The 19,173-nt window shown below is 37.8% G+C and overlaps 2 protein-coding genes across 2 annotated transcripts; one reads left to right on the plus strand and one right to left on the minus strand.

Annotated features, from left to right (window-relative positions):
• Nucleotides 1-385: 385 nt before the first annotated feature.
• Nucleotides 386-11,054, minus strand: LOC103722566 (stomatin-like protein 2, mitochondrial). Its single transcript, XM_008813169.4, has 9 exons — nt 10,771-11,054; nt 10,434-10,674; nt 10,062-10,211; nt 8,295-8,352; nt 8,104-8,196; nt 7,740-7,838; nt 1,348-1,439; nt 1,032-1,091; nt 386-932 (listed from the first exon to the last, which is right to left on the minus strand). Exons 1-9 carry the CDS (start codon nt 10,932-10,934, stop codon nt 657-659), a joined length of 1,233 nt encoding a protein of 410 aa, XP_008811391.2. The 5' UTR covers nt 10,935-11,054; the 3' UTR covers nt 386-656.
• Nucleotides 11,055-12,903: 1,849 nt separating this feature from the next.
• Nucleotides 12,904-16,618, plus strand: LOC103722567 (60S ribosomal protein L9-like). Its single transcript, XM_039115527.1, has 3 exons — nt 12,904-13,355; nt 16,035-16,157; nt 16,272-16,618. Exons 1-3 carry the CDS (start codon nt 12,993-12,995, stop codon nt 16,353-16,355), a joined length of 570 nt encoding a protein of 189 aa, XP_038971455.1. The 5' UTR covers nt 12,904-12,992; the 3' UTR covers nt 16,356-16,618.
• The last annotated feature ends 2,555 nt before the right edge of the window (nt 16,619-19,173 follow it).

Here is a 19,173-nt window from a genome sequence, read left to right on the forward strand (position 1 = left end):
CACAGTTCATCAATTTTTTAGAAACACACGTCAACTCATTTGACCCCATGAGATAATCAACTAAGCTTATACCCTTAACCCAGTCATGATAACTAATTTTTTTTTTTAACACAAACCATCCTTGTGATCAACCTCACAAATCCCTAGCACCCACAGCAGTAGAATTAACAGAAACTTTCAAAACCTAAATTGCGAGCTCATAATATTCTTGACCAACACCCCACAAGCTTCAACGAAGAAACAGGAAAGTCATGGTGCAGAATCTTAAAAAATTTACATCACCCACCATTTTGGTTTCCACTTGAAGACAAGGATTTGGTGAAATAGGCTGGAGACAACATGATATAAATTCCAAAAATATTATTATTTGCCCCTCCTCTTCTTATATGAAATTGTTAATTCTGGTATCATCTGAATATCAACTGCTCAAATCTGTGGCACAACCGCACAAACCTAGGACTTCCCAAATCAATGTCTTAATCTTCTTCACCGGAATATATCAAAAAATGTTAAAAAGGGTTCAAGGTCTTCTCAAAACAATTAAATTGTAAATTAACAGTTTCAAAAAAATTACAAACTAACAAGCCTAGTATCATGCGCTTCCAAAATTGAGCGGCCGATCTTTTTCCTCGTAAGTTGGGAGGCAAAGCCAACAACTAACTCAGTCCCTTTGGTGGGCTTTGGAGAGAGAACACTCTTTCATTTGGATCAGCAGTAGGATTAGGGACATCTGTTGTGCCTGAGGAGGGAGTTCCCACCTCAGCCGGCCTTGTATGGCTATCAGTTTTACTTCCATCTGTGGCTTCTGTTTGGGGGCTCTCCCCAGGGGAAGCATTATAACTGTCGCTGTTGAGTTTTTGGTATATTGTCAGAGCCTGAGCTACCATGGCAGAAGGGTTATCAGCAGTGCTAGGAAGCAGCAGAGTGGTTCCCTGCAATAACAAACCATGAGAAGGAGAAGAAGGATATAGAGATCAGCAGTAAGCACGCTTTAAAGCTTTTAACTGGATATCATATGTTCATTGCTTTACCTCCTTGGCTATGCGGCCAAATGCTTGTATGTATTGTTCAGCAATTTTTAGACTTGCTGCCTGTAAGTGGGGAAAAAGGTAGCAGTCTTTCAGAGCCAGGATAAACAGGAGAAAAAAAGTACTTTTCCAGATAGACATTTATGTCAAAATCTGGGCATGCAATATCTCTGAAAAGGTCTCTATGGTGATGTAGTTGGTGCTTCCTATATTTTTCAGATTATACAACATGAAGGCACTGAGAAACCAGTAATTGATTTTTCATGGTGAGACAAACATAATAATAGGAAACAAGCAACCAAGTGGAAGGAAATCTTACCTGAGCACCTCCCTCTGCTTTCACAGCCTCTGATAACACCTTAAGCCCTTCTGCAGTTGCCCGTGATCTAGCAAGGATAGCTTCAGCTTCTCCTGATATATTAGCAATAAAATCCGTCAGAGTGGACTTTGCACAAGCTTTTAGCTCATGTTTTCTACTTCCAGAAGAATTTTACATTCTACATTCAGAGCAGAGTTATAGACAATTATACATGAACAACTAGGAATGAATTTCAATGAGAAGGTAGGGAAAAAAGGGTAAAAAAGAGTTACATGCATGCACCAGAAGCAACGTGTTTAAAATGACAATAAAGTTCCCTAAATGTACACCTACGACCAGCATAAATCCTTGCAAGTGCAAAAGAAGCACAGAAACATACAAGCAATATCACAGTAGTCACTATGTAACTTTTCCAGGATATCAAAAGCAGACGGGCAAATGATATGACTAAATTGACATTGAAAGGATTAACAAACCCAGCCACAACTATTTGATATATAACTCTCATGCACCATGTCGTGCATATCAATGCCAAGATGAATAAAGGAGGTGTTACAATGCCAATCTTAGTGATTGAGTTTTTTTATTACATGAATATTGGTGCTAGAGTGAAGACATGATATTGTATAGATAATAATAGATAAGAATGTGCCATGGAAAAGCAGTAGAACCTAACTTAATAGCGAGCAGTGCAACATGATTAATGGATCACTTAAGAGGCTTTTGGCATTTCAAGTTAACACATGAAGATAATAGGTACATACTGTTTTGCTGTTCTGAGGAAGTTGAAAACTGAAAGCTGTGGTTCCATGCTTTGCCTCAGTACCAAAACTCTATGGCTTTGAGTAATCTTAATAGCGAGCAGTGCAACATGATTAATAGATCACTTAAGAGGCTTTTGGCATTTCAAGTTAACACATGAAGATAATAGGTACATACTGTTTTGCTGTTCTGAGGAAGTTGAAAACTGAAAGCTGTGGTTCCATGCTTTGCCTCAGTACCAAAACTCTATGGCTTCAAGTAATCTTGCACGGACCTAGTTGAGGCTGGGTACTTTTGGAAGTCCTTCTAGGAGATGGAGATATTTACATTGCATAAAAGGAAATTCTTCTACTGTTTGAAACTGCATTTTGGAGGCTACAGAATTTTTGATAGAGAGGATTGGCCGGGAGGGGGGGGGGGGGGGGGGGGGTGATATATAAGTTCCATGATATTAAAAAGAGAAATTAAATATGTTACTCTATAAAGATGTGTTCAATACCATAATAATTGACTGGTAAATGCTACTTTATACAAAAAGACTTGTTTCAATGATATATTAAAAGAGAACATTGTGATACTCATCTACCTGACACTTCAGATCAATCTCATCAAGCAAGCATCAACAAAAGAACTAGATCATCCTTTAATAGAAGACTTAAAATACTGCGCAGGAAACACTTCATGTTAACATAAACAGTCTACTCCATCTTTGGTGTGCCATGGAGGGTCATTGACATCTCATGTATTATCATCTTTCAACCCTAAAATTTTGAAAATTAAAGTGTCCAGCCCTAACACAAATTATGGAATTGCCCTTTGGAACAATTTGGCCAGATCTGATTTTAGATGGTTAGACAATTTACCTAAGAATGAAATAGTAAATGCAAGACCCAGATCTTACTACTTACTGCAAGGACAATGGTCAAATTTATCAACTAGGAAAATGTATTTTAGAATCAGTTAGGCCAAATTATAGAAGATTATGCATTTTATATGCAACAAACATATCAGCTGATATCATTAAGCCAAACTGAGGGAGATGGAGTCGTGGACAGCCAAGGGATGTATTTTGGTGGCATCTCTAACAGCATCGGTGCCCCCTCTAAAAGCGGGCAGCCACAAGAAAGTTCCTATAGAAGTAAATCTAATGCTTCAGTGCAAGAACGTTAGAGATTTTTCTTCTGTCTCTAAACACAGTTCCTTAATTTGCATGATCAAACGAGAAAGAATAAGAACATGATATTTAAATTTGGGAAGAATGTTCTATAATAGCAGTTGATGACTGAGATGAACTAAACTAGATTCTATTGTTCAAGGAGCAAGGAAGATCGTCTTTTTCCATATAGCTTCAAAACTAAGATGAACTCAAACTAATTTTGTTGTTCAAGGAGCAAGGAAGATCTTCTTTTTCTATATAGCTTTAAAGAGTGGAACAAAGAGATGTTTCCTGGCAAAAACAATGAGGTTAATAATTAGTTGCCTATCTTTGATTCCTGCCAAAAACATGATGCTTTGAGTTATGAAACTGATTCTTCTATGAAGGCATGGAGCTTGCATCTGTCACAACCAAGGTATGCCATCTCAGTATTAGGCTTCGTACTGGTGCCACTCTATTACTGTATCAGTCACCCATTACGGGGGCTGGTTCGGCGTATTGAGTATTGATATGCCACCCGTAGCGCGTACTGGTTTGGTACCGGTATAGTACAGTATGTTCTGTACCGTCTGATTTAGTACGGTATGGAGTACCTTGGTCACAACTATCCAAGTCTTGAGTTTGAAGAGTCTAGAGGTCAATCTTTTACCATAGCAAAGTTGATGAATTTAAAATAGTTTATCCAATTTAAAAGTTAACCATCAAATGCCAGGATGTGCAGTGCAAATTACAAATCAATGTGTATGTCAAGTTTTATAACTTGAGAAGTTTGACAAAAACGTAACTCAAAGATGAAACTTCAAGACAACTTATCTCCCGCCTATGGAGTTAATGAATAGGTGAACCATCAAGTTATACTAAAGAATAGGTCAGAGTGGTCCACTAATGATCCGGACTATTAAGACATCAAGAATAGCATTCGAAATTAGTTATAGCCTCTATTTTAGTTCCAGCATGGTTTAACTATGATCTCATTAAAATTTTAATGGATGGCCAGATACTGGTCAATTGTGTCATTGTTTGGAGGTTAGTGCTAACCAACTGCAGATTAGAACAATTAGTTATAGCCTCTATCTTAGTTACAGCATGGTTTAACTATGACCTCATTAAAATTTTAATGGATGGTGAGATACTGGTCAATTGTGTCATTGTTTGGAGGTCAGAACTAACCAACTGCAGATTAGAACAGCATACTTGAATTAATCTAACTCGGAACTACTAAAGAAATAAGACAAGACTGTTGTACAGATCACATGTAAGAGTCCTTTCGAGAATCAAAAAGGCTTAAGCAACTGCTAATGGCAGTCCTAGTTGAACTAGAATTGAGATAGTGGGAAATATTATGACCCAGATGAACTGAGAACCGATCCTGATGATCAATAGAAAGCCCTAGTAAGACTAATGGAAAAGCCAGAAACCTATTTCTTGCGAAGGGAAGCAACCATTAATTATCAGAACTGGATGCTTTTCAAAATTATTCTGCGTTATCTTTTCTACAGAAGCATATTCTCAGCAACTCTTCTACTTCCATTTATACATCTCATGTGTTGATTGTCTGATGTATTGCATCAATAAACCACCACATATCTCACTTGTATCCATGATCCCTTATTTATGTCCCTTGAAGCAGCTACCATATTAGAGTTCACCCTGGCCTTCAACACAGTCCTCCCTCTTTAATATCTCCTAACATTAATTTTTTAAACCCAACCAATGCTACCATCCTACAGCTTATGACAACTGGCCAACAAAATTCATCACCTCAAATGTAAGCTTGTAAGAAATGAAAATAGCACAGTTTTGCAACAAAATGAAAAAATAGCCTTGTTCATCATGTCCAAAATGTCAATAACCAAGACACTAATTTTTAAATCTACAAACTTTATCCCTAATCCAGGACAAATAGTCCCTTCCTCCTAATGGTCCAGAAGCCTAAGAAGATTAGCGCTTTTTTGGTGCGCATGTAGGTGGGCACGGATAAAGGTTAGGTAGGGGAAGGCAAGAATGTAAACTTATAAATGTTAAAGTAATCTAGCTAGGGCTAGAAATGGACTTGAGCAGGGCCGACCTTGGGTCGGGCTATGGGCTAGGCCCGACCAATTTTAGGCCGGTTTTGGGTTAAATTATAGAGCTCGTTTTTCTTTCAGGCTGGACTCAGGTATATCATTCGCCCGGTCCGAGCCTGGCTTGAGCCCGGATGAGGCCTGAACCTAGCCCGGTTCAGAATGGGCTGATCGAGCAAGGGTGGGCTGTGGCCCGTGGGAGGCTGGGCGCTAAATCACTAATTGCAGCTCGTGGGCCGCTACCCATTATACTCTTATTCCCTCCCCGATGGCCAATTCCCATTTTTCGTTCCAGATCGATTTTTAGGGCTACATCACTAATCTCCTCCTTCACCGTTCTCCACCTCTCCCCGTCCTTAATTCATTTTCTCTTCGCCTTTGCCACCACTCCAAGATCTAATCCGGCAGTCCCTCATCGCCATTCGCTGGTCTTCCTTGAAGTTTGTCCACCATCCCTGTTGCCGTCCTTCACCGTTCTCCACCTCTCCCCGTCCTTGATTCATTTTCTCTCTGCCTCCACCACCACTCCAAGATCTAATCCGGTAGTCCCTCATCACCATTCGCTAGTCGGTCTTCCTTGAAGTTTGTCCATCATCCCTGTTGCCGTTCACCAATGGCAATCGCCGGCCATCCAAGCAAGGCAAAGTCACGAAGAGGAGCCTCCGGTCACCCTATCATTGGCCGACTACAGTTCCATTGAAGAGCAAAGGACTTGAAGTATTATGATCTCTCTCCCCACTCTCTTTCATCTTCATTTTCACCGTGATTAGGGAAGTACATAGGGAGAACGTTAACGAAAATTTGCCACAGCCGGTGTTCAAGCTGGAATGAAATTAATTTTTTTGATGAAATTGATTTTTTGGTGGCAATTTTTGTCATCATAAATAGTCTTTTTTATTGTGGTATTGGTAAATGTAATAAACTTTATGAGTTACATTTTTACAGTATATCAGTGGAGTTGCAGTGATAAATTTCTTTTATTCTCTGTATGTAATCTGATGCAAAAATATTGTTGCACATATGAATCACACTGTTACAATACTTGACCTTCTTTTTGAGATAGCACCACAACATTTTCTTTCATCTCATGCTTAAACGTACTTCATTTTATTTAATGATTTTGGCTGATGACTGCTTGTTTTCATTTTTGAATTTGTTCAATAAATGTTTGATGAGATAACTGTGTTAAACCGGCACTTGTCCATTGTTGTCTTTGCTAACAGGGTCCAAACAGACTGCAGCTTGTCATAAGGCTATTACAATCGTTCTAATCAAACCCGAAATGAGTTCGTTATAAGTGCTTCCTGTTGTTCTGTTTTCGAGTTTTTTTGTGTGTTATGCCTTTCCAGATTTTTGATAGTGATTAGCATGGAGTAGTTTTAGTTGATTAAATTTGTTATCACCATGATCAAATTTATCTGCTGATTCTTAATTTGTATAGAAGACTATGAGTAAAACTGAGGCAGATCTGTATTCCACACACCCAAACTTGCAAGAGAATGCTGTTTTCTTCAAGACTTAGATTGAGCCTAAATGACTAAATTAAATGACTAACGCCATAGACAGTGCTAGGCATTAAAGAATGGATAACACTGTTTTCTCAATTTACATTCAATTGGTCTTATGTATTGATTGGAGTCATTGGACCATATATTTACACACTATCTTTGAACGTATTGCAGTATTTGCCGCATTCTCAATTAACTATATTTCTGTCGTCTTATCTTTGTGTCGGAAACATTTAACTGATATTTGTAGAAGATAAATAAAAAAGCACTTGAATAAAGACACAGATCCCTTATCTGATATTGGTCAAAATGGATTGTTATGAAAGAGATCCTTAAATAAAACCTTTCTATCATACAATATCATGAATCTCAAATTTCTGTGAACTTTTTAATATTTCTGTGATTTTTTTTTTTGTAATTTATGTTTTTATTTGGGCAGATTGTTTTTACTAATGTCTCATTCTAAAATGGGTGAAAATGAGACTGTTGAAGATATTAGGGATGGGGATGATAGAAATGAAGATAATACTGAAAATAATTTTGACAAAAGTTCTAAAAAAAGATCTTGGGTATGAAATCACTTTGATGAGGAAAAAAATTCTAATAGATCAATAGCTAAGTGCAAACATTATTAAAAAGTATTAAGTGGTAGTACTAAAAAGAGGAATGAGTCATATGAAATGCCATCTTGAAAATGTTTGCAAGAAGTATCAAAAAAATCCAATTAATCAAATGTTCATAGAAGCAAGTTCAAAAGATCCAGTGAAGCCTTTTCAGTCAAAAAGAGAGTAGAAAATTTATGGCAAAATTGATCATAAGTAGGGTTTGCAATGATTACCAGATACAATTCCAGAAAGAAGATAAGCTAAAGCTAACAACCTATAATAAAATAGAATAACATACCTTTAGCCCTATTCACCTGATCCATCATTGCAGCTTCTGATGCCAATATCACAGAACTTTTCTTTCCATCAGCAATGTTGATGTTTGCTTGTCTTTGTCCTGTTCACATTAAACAGAACTTCTCAAATTTTGTATTTCTATTATCACAGAAGGCTGGATGAAAGAACCAATTAAAAGCGCCTCTTTGTAAAATGCAACATGTAGCTGCATATGACAATCTACAGTATCCAATGTCAACATTTCATGCTATGTTATATGGCATATTGACGAAAATATTTCCTGATGAAATATATCAGTTATAGTATATAGCAAGGATAAGCACAAGAACCTATTAATTTCAAAAAAAGAAAAAGAAAAAATAAACCTTCAGATTCGAGAACTTGAGCACGTTTTCTTCTTTCTGCTTCAGCTTGCATCTCCATAGCTGCCTTCACTCCAGGTGGAGGAGATATATCCCCTGCATAAAGATTAGGAAAAAAGTGAAAAACGATCAAAATGACCTTTAACAGATGGCAGATCTCAATGACAAAAATAGATCATAGTTCATAGACTTACTTATTTCATATCGCAGACACTTAAGACCCCAGTTGGTTGCAGCCTCATTAATTGCTCTCTGTTAATAAGAAAATTTCACTAAACCGGATATGAATCCAACAGAAAAAAATAAAATAGTAGCAATAGCATGCTTTCTACCATGCATCCATGGCTAAAAAACCATCCTAATCAACGTCCTAAACCTGCCGGTCCAAGTCTCTATACAGTTAGCAGCAGGATGGAGGAATGATAATAAAATATGATAATGAGATAATTAAAATAACACAAAAAATTATATCAAATTTTTAAAACAAATGAAAGGAAGAACCATGTTAGAGAGAGAGAGAGAGAGATAGAAGGGGGGATCTAGATTGAAGGTTATTATCAAGCTAGTTATACCATCAGTTTATAACTTCTTCTAAAACCTTAGAGGGAACATAATTATTGATATTAATTACCAATTCCATCTTCCAAAAGCACAAAAATATTAACTTCACAATGCAAGTAGAACAAGTACATGCTTCGCCAAAAAGTTGCAAAAACCAGATAAGGCCACTTTTTCTCCAGGGTATGAAATGATGAGCTATAAAGCCTGGAGTACTCAATTCTTAAAACCAAAATGGGCCTTATAATTTTGGCACTGAAGATCTTACTGCCATCTAGGCTTACAACCAAATTAATCAAGACAAAAATACGATAATAGCAATCAATAAAAGCTGTGTCAGACAAATGCAGTAGACAAGTCTCTAATACGTTCTTATGACTGCATTTTAAAGGAACAAAGATGCCTAAATAGTAAACTTTTATTGGATGAAGCAAAATGAATCCAAATAGACATAAACAGCCCTGGAATAGATTTTGTGAGTCCTTAATAGTAGCACTATAATTTCCTTCTGCTCTTTACTATGTAGAGCTGAACGAACATTCTGGCCTAGCCTTTGTTTATCGTCTTCCTGCAACTATAGTAGTTCATAACTTCCTGCAGTGTATTTTTGGACAATCTCAGAAAACTTATTGCAGTTATGCTTGATTATGAGGAGTCATGATAATCGTATGTAATATTTGTGTAATCATTGAAATGCAAGCACCAGGTCACATCTTGTTAATGGAACACATGCTCATTTACCTCAAGCAACAATTTCATGCAATCCTTTACGCTAACAAGATGAGAAGGGACAATTAAGATATCATGCTAGAGTAGTGCAAATGGAATTCAAGTGATTGTACAACTGGCTGACATGCTAGCAAAATACTTTGATAGTTCAAAGGATATGCCCTCGTAGAGCAACACTGATCCTTAGCAAGTTGTGAGTGCATCATTAGTGATGACACAAGTTTGAGGGGCCTTGCATCTATTATCAAGCATAATATTTCCCTAATCTGCCATTCATCTATATATAAACATCCTAGGATTTAGAAACATTTAATCAGCACTCCATGTACTTCAATGTATACGAGCCAAGTTATAATAGACACTTCAAAAATCTCGGAATCGAAGTACATATATCTTGATGTAATAGTGCACATGCACGTGCATATGTGAGTTTTGATTTCTTAGTGTCTATGAGGAGAAAGCAAGAAATTTTATGTTCTTCAAAATTATCATCCCAAACATAAGAAATTGCAGCAAGTATAGAGGAAAATTCCAAAGAAGAAGAAGAAGGAGGAAGAGGAGGAGAAGTTATTGTCTCCTAACAAGCACTATAATTTCCAGCAACCACTGACACAAAATCAGAATTTAGGGAGCAAGAATAGAACCTGCAAAGAATGCTAAGAAGAATATCATACCACAATGTTCTCATTGAGTGTGTCCCTCTCCACAAATGTCTTGTCCAGAGTAATCTTCCCCAGCTCGCTTCTCATCGTTGTCTGTGCCAACTGGATCACGGCAAATATTGGATTCTCCACACCATACGAAGCAAGGATTGGGTCCACAATCTGAAAAAATTGCAAAAAAAAAAAAGAAGAAACACCAAAATGAAGAGAAACCCATTATCAAATACATATGAAATAATCAAAGATTGCTCTTCTTGAGAGGGATACAAAGAGCCTCATACAAAATCAAGAAGCACGTCAACATAATCACGTAAACTCATGAAAAGGTAGCATTTTTTAGCAATAATAATTAGAGAAAATGCCCAGTCAAAGATATTTGGATACCTTGACATAGAGCACACCATCGATGAGGATGCTGACGTTGTCCTTGGTGATGGCGGACTGGTCGGGAATGGGGATAGCCTCCTCTTTGAGGGAGTGGACGTAGGCAATCCGGTCGACGAAAGGGACGAGGAGATGAATGCCCGAATCGAGAGTCTTCAGGTACTTTCCAAACCGTTCGATGATGTAGGCCTTCTTCTCCGGCACGATGCGGATGCCCCAGTTCGTCGGCGGCTGCTCGTACCTACCCCAACCCCGAACAACCCACTAGTCACCAGATCAAAAGAGTAGGAAAGCATAGTAAGGAGGAATCGAAAGGCTAGGGTTTGGAGTTCGCTACCTGGAGGCGGGGAAGTCGTCACGGTGCTGGCGGCCGCCGCGGTAGCGGCGGAGGAAGAGGAGGAGGGGAGGGGATAGGAGGGCTTCGGGGAGGGGGAGGGAGGCGGAGGAGAGGGAGGAACGAAGGGGGAGAAGGACAGACGATTTGGCCCTCCACATCGCCATTCTTCTTTTTTTTTTCCTTTTTCTCACGGAGCTCTTCGTTTAGCTCGGCGGATGAGGAGAGAGCCCTCGCAAAACCTCGAGGGCGGTAGCGCTGACCGTTGGGGTCTCGGATTGAAGTCTTATGCCTCTGGCTCCCCCGAGGGCCGGAGTCGAACTTGAGAGTTGAGAGTCATGCCTGGCCGTCCATTTTTTGCACAACAGTCACGATTTAGTGGAACTCATCATCACGTGTCTGAAAGTAATAATAATACATTGGACGGGAAAAAATGTGTATCGGCACAGTATTTGCCGATATCAAAAGGTTTGCATTCCTATATATACATATTTTGATATAGCGGCTGCTTATCCTGATCAAACACGAGTATATCTAATAAAATCAGAAAAACGTATATGATGGAGAGGAAAATGAATAGACTCCTAATTCTTCTAGAGGATCTCTTTCGAATGATGTGCAGCATAGGAAGTGATCTAGTTCGCCGCACTATGCACCTCTCGATAGACGTGAGAGGCCCGAAAGGAGCCAAATTTTCTCGCGAGCCCACGTATGTTCCGACGTAGTAGGTGCCGGTCATCGCAGTTGTGCTAGTCTCGAATCCACTTGATCACCATAGCTGAGTCTCTTTTCTGGTAGATGCTGTCCGCACCTAGAATCAACTTCGCGTAGGTGATGCCCTCCAATGTCGCTCTCAACTCTGCTCCGAATACCGATTCATCGAAAATGCATCACCCCCAAAGGTTTGCATTTCGCACATCATACTATGCTACACAGCAGTATGATTGGTTACACTACAAACATCAGAGGTTTAATCCATTCTTGGGTTTTTTTCTTAAATGAGATGATGTAAGAAAAGAGACAAATGGCACAAGCTTTAGCCCATCATTTGGTAGCAGGTATATGGGCTCTACCCTGTCATATAAAAAGGGCAATGTATAGGGTACCCCACAATTCAGCTCGATGCTGCTTAACTTTCATTCCCCATAGACCCACGAAGACATGAAAGCTTGCATCTATTGTAAAATCAAATGGCTTTCTTATTTTTGGATATTACATATGCTTGCATGTCAAATGAATCATGTTTGTGCTTGAGCAGCAAGCTTAGAACCAGCCTTGTAGTTTTGAGATGCATGTGACATAGGTTCATATGGTTATCTTGGTGTTATGTGAAGCAATGGAAGATAGTAAATTCCATGCTTCTTGTATCATTTGCTGCTTCATGCAATTACCATCTTGGTATTATATGAAAGCAAGTATGTCTGATGCTCATCGTATCATCTGATGATGCGATGCAATTATCGGCTTCTGATCCTGCATCTAGCTCCACGAAAAATAACATTTGGATTGACTTTGTTGTGCATCAGACAATCAAATGGTTCTATCGAATGTGGGATATAACTGTGTTGCAAACCTTGACCAATATATGACCCTATCGAATAATTTAATCCAATCTAATACAACTCGATGCCTTTTAGCCCAAAATTATTGTTTCGAACGAAATAAGAGAATAAGAGAGCAAAACCTTTTCTCTGCATCTACCATCCTTCCTTTTTTTTTTTTCTCTCTCTCTCTTTCTATTCTTTTTTTCCTTTTCTTCTTCCTCATCTATTTCAATCTGTCGGTATAACTCGATGTGTCCCAGGATTTTTTTTTTTTATATTGGTTGCTCACGCTGACTTCGCATAAGCTAGAGCCGGTTTATTTTTTAGGCGACTGTGACGGTGGCCTAAGCCTCGGCCTTCAACTATATTTATTATAATGAGTTCTAAGGTGGGCGTTTAATATTTTTATTGCTATAAATGCTTATCTAATCTTAAACCTTTGTCAGCCATCACCCCCATCTCTAGCATCCCAACCAATCCAGACCGCATATCCAACCATCCCAATAAATGACTCCCCATCTGGACGGTTCAGATCTAATCACCCTCTCATATCCAAAAACCCGTTCAAAACCCTAATTAATCCCCCTCACCTCGGTCATATATACCGACCGCGATCTCCGTCGTTCTTTCCTTCCAACCTCCGAGAGAGAAAGTGATCGTCGGCGAGCGGCGGCGGCGGAGATGAAGACGATCTTGGCGTCGGAGACGATGGACATCCCGGAGGGGGTGAAGGTCCGGGTAAAGGCGAAGGTGATCGAGGTCGAGGGACCCCGGGGTAAGCTCACCCGCAACTTCAAGCACCTGAACCTCGACTTCCAGCTCACCGAAGGCGACCGGAAGCTGAAGGTTGACGCCTGGTTCGGCTCGCGGAAGACGACGGCGGCCATCCGCACCGCTATCAGCCACGTCCAGAACCTCATCAACGGCGTCACCAAGGGCTTCCGCTACAAGATGCGCTTCGTCTACGCCCACTTCCCCATCAACGCCTCTATCACCAACAACAGCACCAGCATCGAGATCCGCAACTTCCTCGGCGAGAAGAAGGTCAGATCACTTCTCTTTCGGTCGTTTTCTTGCTAAAAATTGGATTTTTATTTGATTTGTTTATTAGTTCGTGTTGATCTCGTGGTGGATCGGTTTGTTATGTTCCGATGTTTGTCTATTAGGGTTTTTTGAAATATTTGATGATTGGATCGCGGTAAAAATGGGGCTCATTTGGGGTTATTTTGATTTCGTTCCCTTCTTTTTCTGGTGGTGGTGGTGGGGGGGATCATCATTGTATCTTTGATTGATGCAACATTGGGTCGATTTAAGTTTGGGTGTTGGGGTTTTTGGTATACTTAGTGATGGATCATTGTGGGAAACGGGTTGAGATCGATTTATGTTTTCTGAGATTAAAGTTGATTTTTAAGTCCATCATGCGGCGGTGTTTGTTTTTTAAGTTGACGTGGTGATTCACTTTGTGTAACTTCCAATGCGGAGATGGCTTCTCTGTGTGTGTCTTATTTTGGTTGGAGTTATAACATATTTTTTGATTTACATGACATATTAACCTGCTTAAGTTTTAATTTTTAGAGTTTTTCTGAAGTTTTGTGATGAAATCTCTTGAGCGATTGACTGTGGGAGTGTGGTTTCTAAAAAATATTTCGGTAATTTTCCTATTTATACGTATGAATCATATGCATGTTGATACATGCAAATACATGCATTCAAACAAGATGCGACTTGATTTTCTTGACAATCTTGACTGATTTATCTCAGTTTGAATTACTGTTGATTTTTTAACTTATATATGCCAGTATTTTCTTGATGCATTTCTTTCTATAAATAAAGCAGATGCTAATTTGAAGTAAGATAGATTGTGTGACAACAGATTGCACTTCCAAAGAAAAATCATTTTGCATTAGAAAATTGTGAAATTAACTTGAAACAATAGAGTATATTCTTAGGCAACGTAGATGACTAAATAACATTAGTGATCGAATGCATGCATGTGGGTTGGTGCATGGCCGCATATGTGTGGGTGTCTATGCATGTGTCTATTGTATACTCAATAGTTTCTTAATTATGAGTTTTATGTAAATTGTATAAATTAAAATTTTTCTTGAACCTGTGCTTAACTATTTATCATTATTTGTATTAAATGTTCACTGCATAGCACTTGAAGAACTTATAAATGTTGGCCTATCGAAAATAGCAGAATATCTAGCACTATAGATGTATAGATGATACATGAATGAAAAGATTATTAAGTTTCTTTTAACTATGCTAACTGCATGGACACTAGGATCTTTTTCTGGACTATAACCTAGGGCCACTGCTTGGATATCTTGCCATTTTGATAATTTGCAAATGCAACATAGTTGATAATTTGCAGTCACCAATACACTTATAGTTTCTTGCTGGTAAAATTTTTGCTTTTGGATCTGCTTTTGAACTTGATTGACAGATTTTGCTTTGCAGACATGTTGTGGCCATGAAAATTAGGATAATCATGGCAAAGGAAAATAAACATGCTTTTGATTTATATTGTAGAAAACATCAAAAGCTGATTGAAGCAATATGTTACTTGTCACTTTATGCTACAGCTCTTTTATAAGTTGAACCTCATTGGGATCCCATGGCTGTTTATCCTCTCTTTCCACAAACCCTGTACCAGTAATGGTACCATGGCGTAGCATATACCATAGCTGTACCTGTTGGTTTCATCATTTTGTGAGGGCATGCCAATAGATATATATTACATCATCAGCTATGCTTTTTATGTCCATAAATCAGTATGTATGTATTCTTAGGGATTGTACAAAGCATGCATATGCACATGTTAACTTGTGTTTGTCTATGTATCTGTATTTGTATTTATGCCCGTATAAGTGTCCATATATCTGCATATGCATGTTCAACTATGTTATTCTTGGTGACCACATAAAGCGTGTATGAACAGATGCAAACTTTTAGTTTTGTATGTATGCATACATGTATTTATGCATCTATGTCCCCATTCATGTGAGTATCACTTTTGTATACTTTCCAACTACTATATAATTTATTACTTTGAATTTTCATAACAGGTCTATGCGCACAGCTTATAAATATATAAGAGTAATTACATCGAAAATCTGAAGTACTTACAAAGATAATGTGTAAATTCCAATGTTTAACTTATTACTGGCAAGTTTTTCTCATACTCTTTTCACCTCCCTTTCCAATGTTATCCTCTTCAGTTTCCTTTGCAAATTCATATATTCTTAGACTTTTACGTTTCAGCTTATGCTGAGGTAATAACTTTAAAATGGTTACACATTTGCTTGCAATTCATGCTTGAAATATATAAGAGTAATTACAACGAAAATCTGAAGTACTTACAAAGATAATGTGTAAATTCCAATGTTTAGCTTATTGCTGGCAAGTTTTTCTCATACTCTTTTCACCTCCCTTTCCAATGTTATCCTCTTCAGTTTCCTTTGCAAATTCATATATTCTTAGACTTTTATGTTTCAGCTTATGCTGTGGTAATAACTGTAAAATGGTTGCACATTTTCTTGCAATTCATGCTTGAGTTCGTGCTGGCGAACTTACCTGAGCCTTGGTTTATTCTTGGAAGGGAAACTGGATACCATATCTTTATTCTGTCATCATCAGAGTATTGTAGTGGGCAGAAAATAATCAAATGCTTTATGCCTTAGCTAAACTAAACCATATATTGATATTTAACCCTCACAGGTGCGGAAAGTGGATATGCTTGAAGGGGTGACAATTGTTCGGTCTGAGAAAGTCAAGGATGAGCTCGTTCTTGACGGTAATGATATTGAACTTGTTTCCCGGTCTGCTGCCCTGATCAACCAGGTCAGCATCTAAATATCTGCTAAATTTGGGAATGAATTTAATGCATATGCTTTTATCTTGCAGTGTGTGCATTTAGAAAACTAACACCATATCTCATGTTTTTGGTTCGAACAGAAATGCCATGTAAAAAACAAGGATATCAGAAAGTTTTTGGATGGAATCTACGTTAGTGACAAAGGAACGATGGTTGAAGAATAGTAGGTGAGGGGTTGAGTCAATCTTGTAGATGTCCTAGGTTTGTTAAAGAGAGGTCGTGCTAAAATATTTTTATAGCATGCTACATGTAATGGTAGAGGTTGGGCATGGAAGCTAGATTTCGAGATTTTCCTTTATTTTGAATGATTTGAATCTCTCCTTCTTTTGTACTGATGAGTTGGAACTTGGAACTATGTTAATTCTTCCTTGTTCAAGATGTTTAGGTTGTTTGAGTTTATATTTTTTTGATTAAGATCCTTCGAAAATCCCCCTTAGCTATTGGTCATCTTGTCAGCATGATAGCTTGCAGATTGGACTATTAAATTAGTACCCTGTAGGATGGCTTGATTGATGACAAATTGGTGTAATGCCTTGAGAGCTTGTCGACGAATGTGCTGCCTGATGTTCTACAGATGACATCATTATTTTCTTGTTTACTTTATTTAATTGCCATGTATTTAGATAATTGGCAGCTAAATTGAAACTAATTATCTTTGTATATTATTGTTGTACTTGAAAATTTTAAGTTCTTAGATCTAGGTGGATAAATGTTAGTAACTCTCGTTTCTCAATGGATGAAAAATTCCATTGCAAATATCACTGCATCAAAGCACCTGAACAGATGCTTGTCATTGTCATAGTTTAATATGTAGGCAATGAACGGTTAGCACTAGACATGCAGAAACTCTTGATGAACAATTGAACATGCATATCTGATGAAGAAAGACAATTCCTACCGCAAGTACAATGTATGTGGAATTTATCTTTACTGATATAAATCAATGTATCTCAAGATATCAGCCGATAGGATGTCAATATATCGACTCGAGATATTCTAATCTCTCTATGAATTTTTTTTAATGATTAAAGAGTAAGATTGTTTTTTCTTAAATGGCATATAATCTTGTTTCTATTGATCTATTGATATTCTGATATCTTAGTTCCATTAAAAGAGATGAGATATTGGCTTCCCTCTTGTTATAAGTTCCTGACTTATATCATCTTGTCTGAGATCAACTGAAATTTTGGTATACCCGAAAATAATACCCCTCATTAGACATGAATTTTGAGTCTCACTAGATAGATCAGTCATGGTCCATCAAGTCAGCTCTGGAGTAGGTTCGAAATTTGAATCATGCCAAAGGGGCTACATAGCAATTTAGTTTAGGTTTAATTCTTTGTTGGGGGAGACTTGTGTTCTAATATCTCAACTTGAGGACGCGGGATAGAGTTGTGATTTGGGAATTGGGATGCTACTATCCCTTGGAAATAAATAAGGTTGGGTAAGTTCATTTGCCAAGACTTAAGAGCAGGGTCTAAGCTAGCCCTAATTGTAGGTTCCGATTGGCTCGTTTGTAGATTACAAACTGTAGGAAATTTTTATGGTTCATGAAAATACCAAATAGAAACTTTTATTGGATGCAACTCTAGCTCACAACATATTGGGTAGACTAGTTTTAAATGGGAAAAGAATCATGCTCATATATATTTTTAGTCCCAAACTCTTCCATGTACTTGAGTTTATAAGATTGTCGAGGATCCATTGCCATGGAAAATTATTCTTTCCAGTATAAGATTGTCATGTAAATTGGTTGTGGAGGATCCATTGGCATACCAAATAACAGAAGTCCTTTTTGGAGAATTGTGTGTGGAATAGGAGCACTGTTAAATGGTGCCAAAGTGAACTTTTTTTTTTTTTTTGAGCTTTAAAGTTGCCAAGATAAAACGGTGGTGGATGGCTTCATCCTTACAATGTTTCTGAAATTCAGACAATTAGCATTGATTTCAAAGCTTTTTGAAAAAGGTGACGAGGCACATTCATGCACCAGCTTGCCGAATTTTCTTTGAGATGCTACTATAATCATCCTATCCACACTCTACCATGCTCTTCTTTGGAATTAAACAGAATGGATAAAAGCCATTAATGTCTTGAAGCATCTTAAGATCTCACCAACGTTAATGACTAATAGAGGGAATGGTACGGCTCGAAGTTCTACTGCAAATTCTATTGGCCATTCGAAGGTTATAAAGTCATAGCCTTTATGGATTCCCATTATGAGCCCCAGTTGACGGAAATGGCTGTGCAAGAATGTGTATGCAGAGAGAGAAATTTTGCACCAGTAGTTTATGATTATTTCATATTTAGTTATGGTCTTGAACATTGGTTGATGCAGTCTATTTCTCATTTGAAGCTCAGGGTTTGCCATTATACCTTTAGATTGTTTTAAACTCGTGAATATGATAAAATTAATGAATGAAAGTCTCAATATCAAAAGCTGAAGGGCTCCACAAATTGGTATATTAAGCCACCTATGTTTTTTAACTCAACATAACCTTCCTATAATCCTGCAATATCTTTGCAGTTTTGATTCATTTTGGACCAAGATTCCTCCATTCCCACTCCAAACATAAGTGGTTAGTGATGCTTCTTGCAATTTTGACTGCAATACTTAATTATCAGTTTGTAAGTGTTAGAAAGTGAGAAAGAACACTTAAGAAAAAGAAGGTGGTAGAAACTTTCAAGAACAAAGTTTGAAAGAAATGTAATTTTAATTCAACTCACACTTTACAAATGGATGCGTACAATCCTTTATATAGATTTCATGTAACTTTAGAAATTTCTGCATGTAACTCATAACTCTTAACCCTTAATATTTCTAACTCCTGACTCTTGATATACGCATGACCCATGACTTTTAAATCTCATATAATTTATGACTCTTAACCTTTTATAACTTATGATGACTCTTGTGACCATTGGCATTTCACCTTCTTGCCCTTGACTTGACTTTGACTCTCCAACTAGGATGCTAGTTGGATG

This window comes from Phoenix dactylifera, chromosome 18 (genome assembly GCF_009389715.1).
Source record: "Phoenix dactylifera cultivar Barhee BC4 chromosome 18, palm_55x_up_171113_PBpolish2nd_filt_p, whole genome shotgun sequence".
NCBI lineage: Eukaryota > Viridiplantae > Streptophyta > Magnoliopsida > Arecales > Arecaceae > Phoenix > Phoenix dactylifera.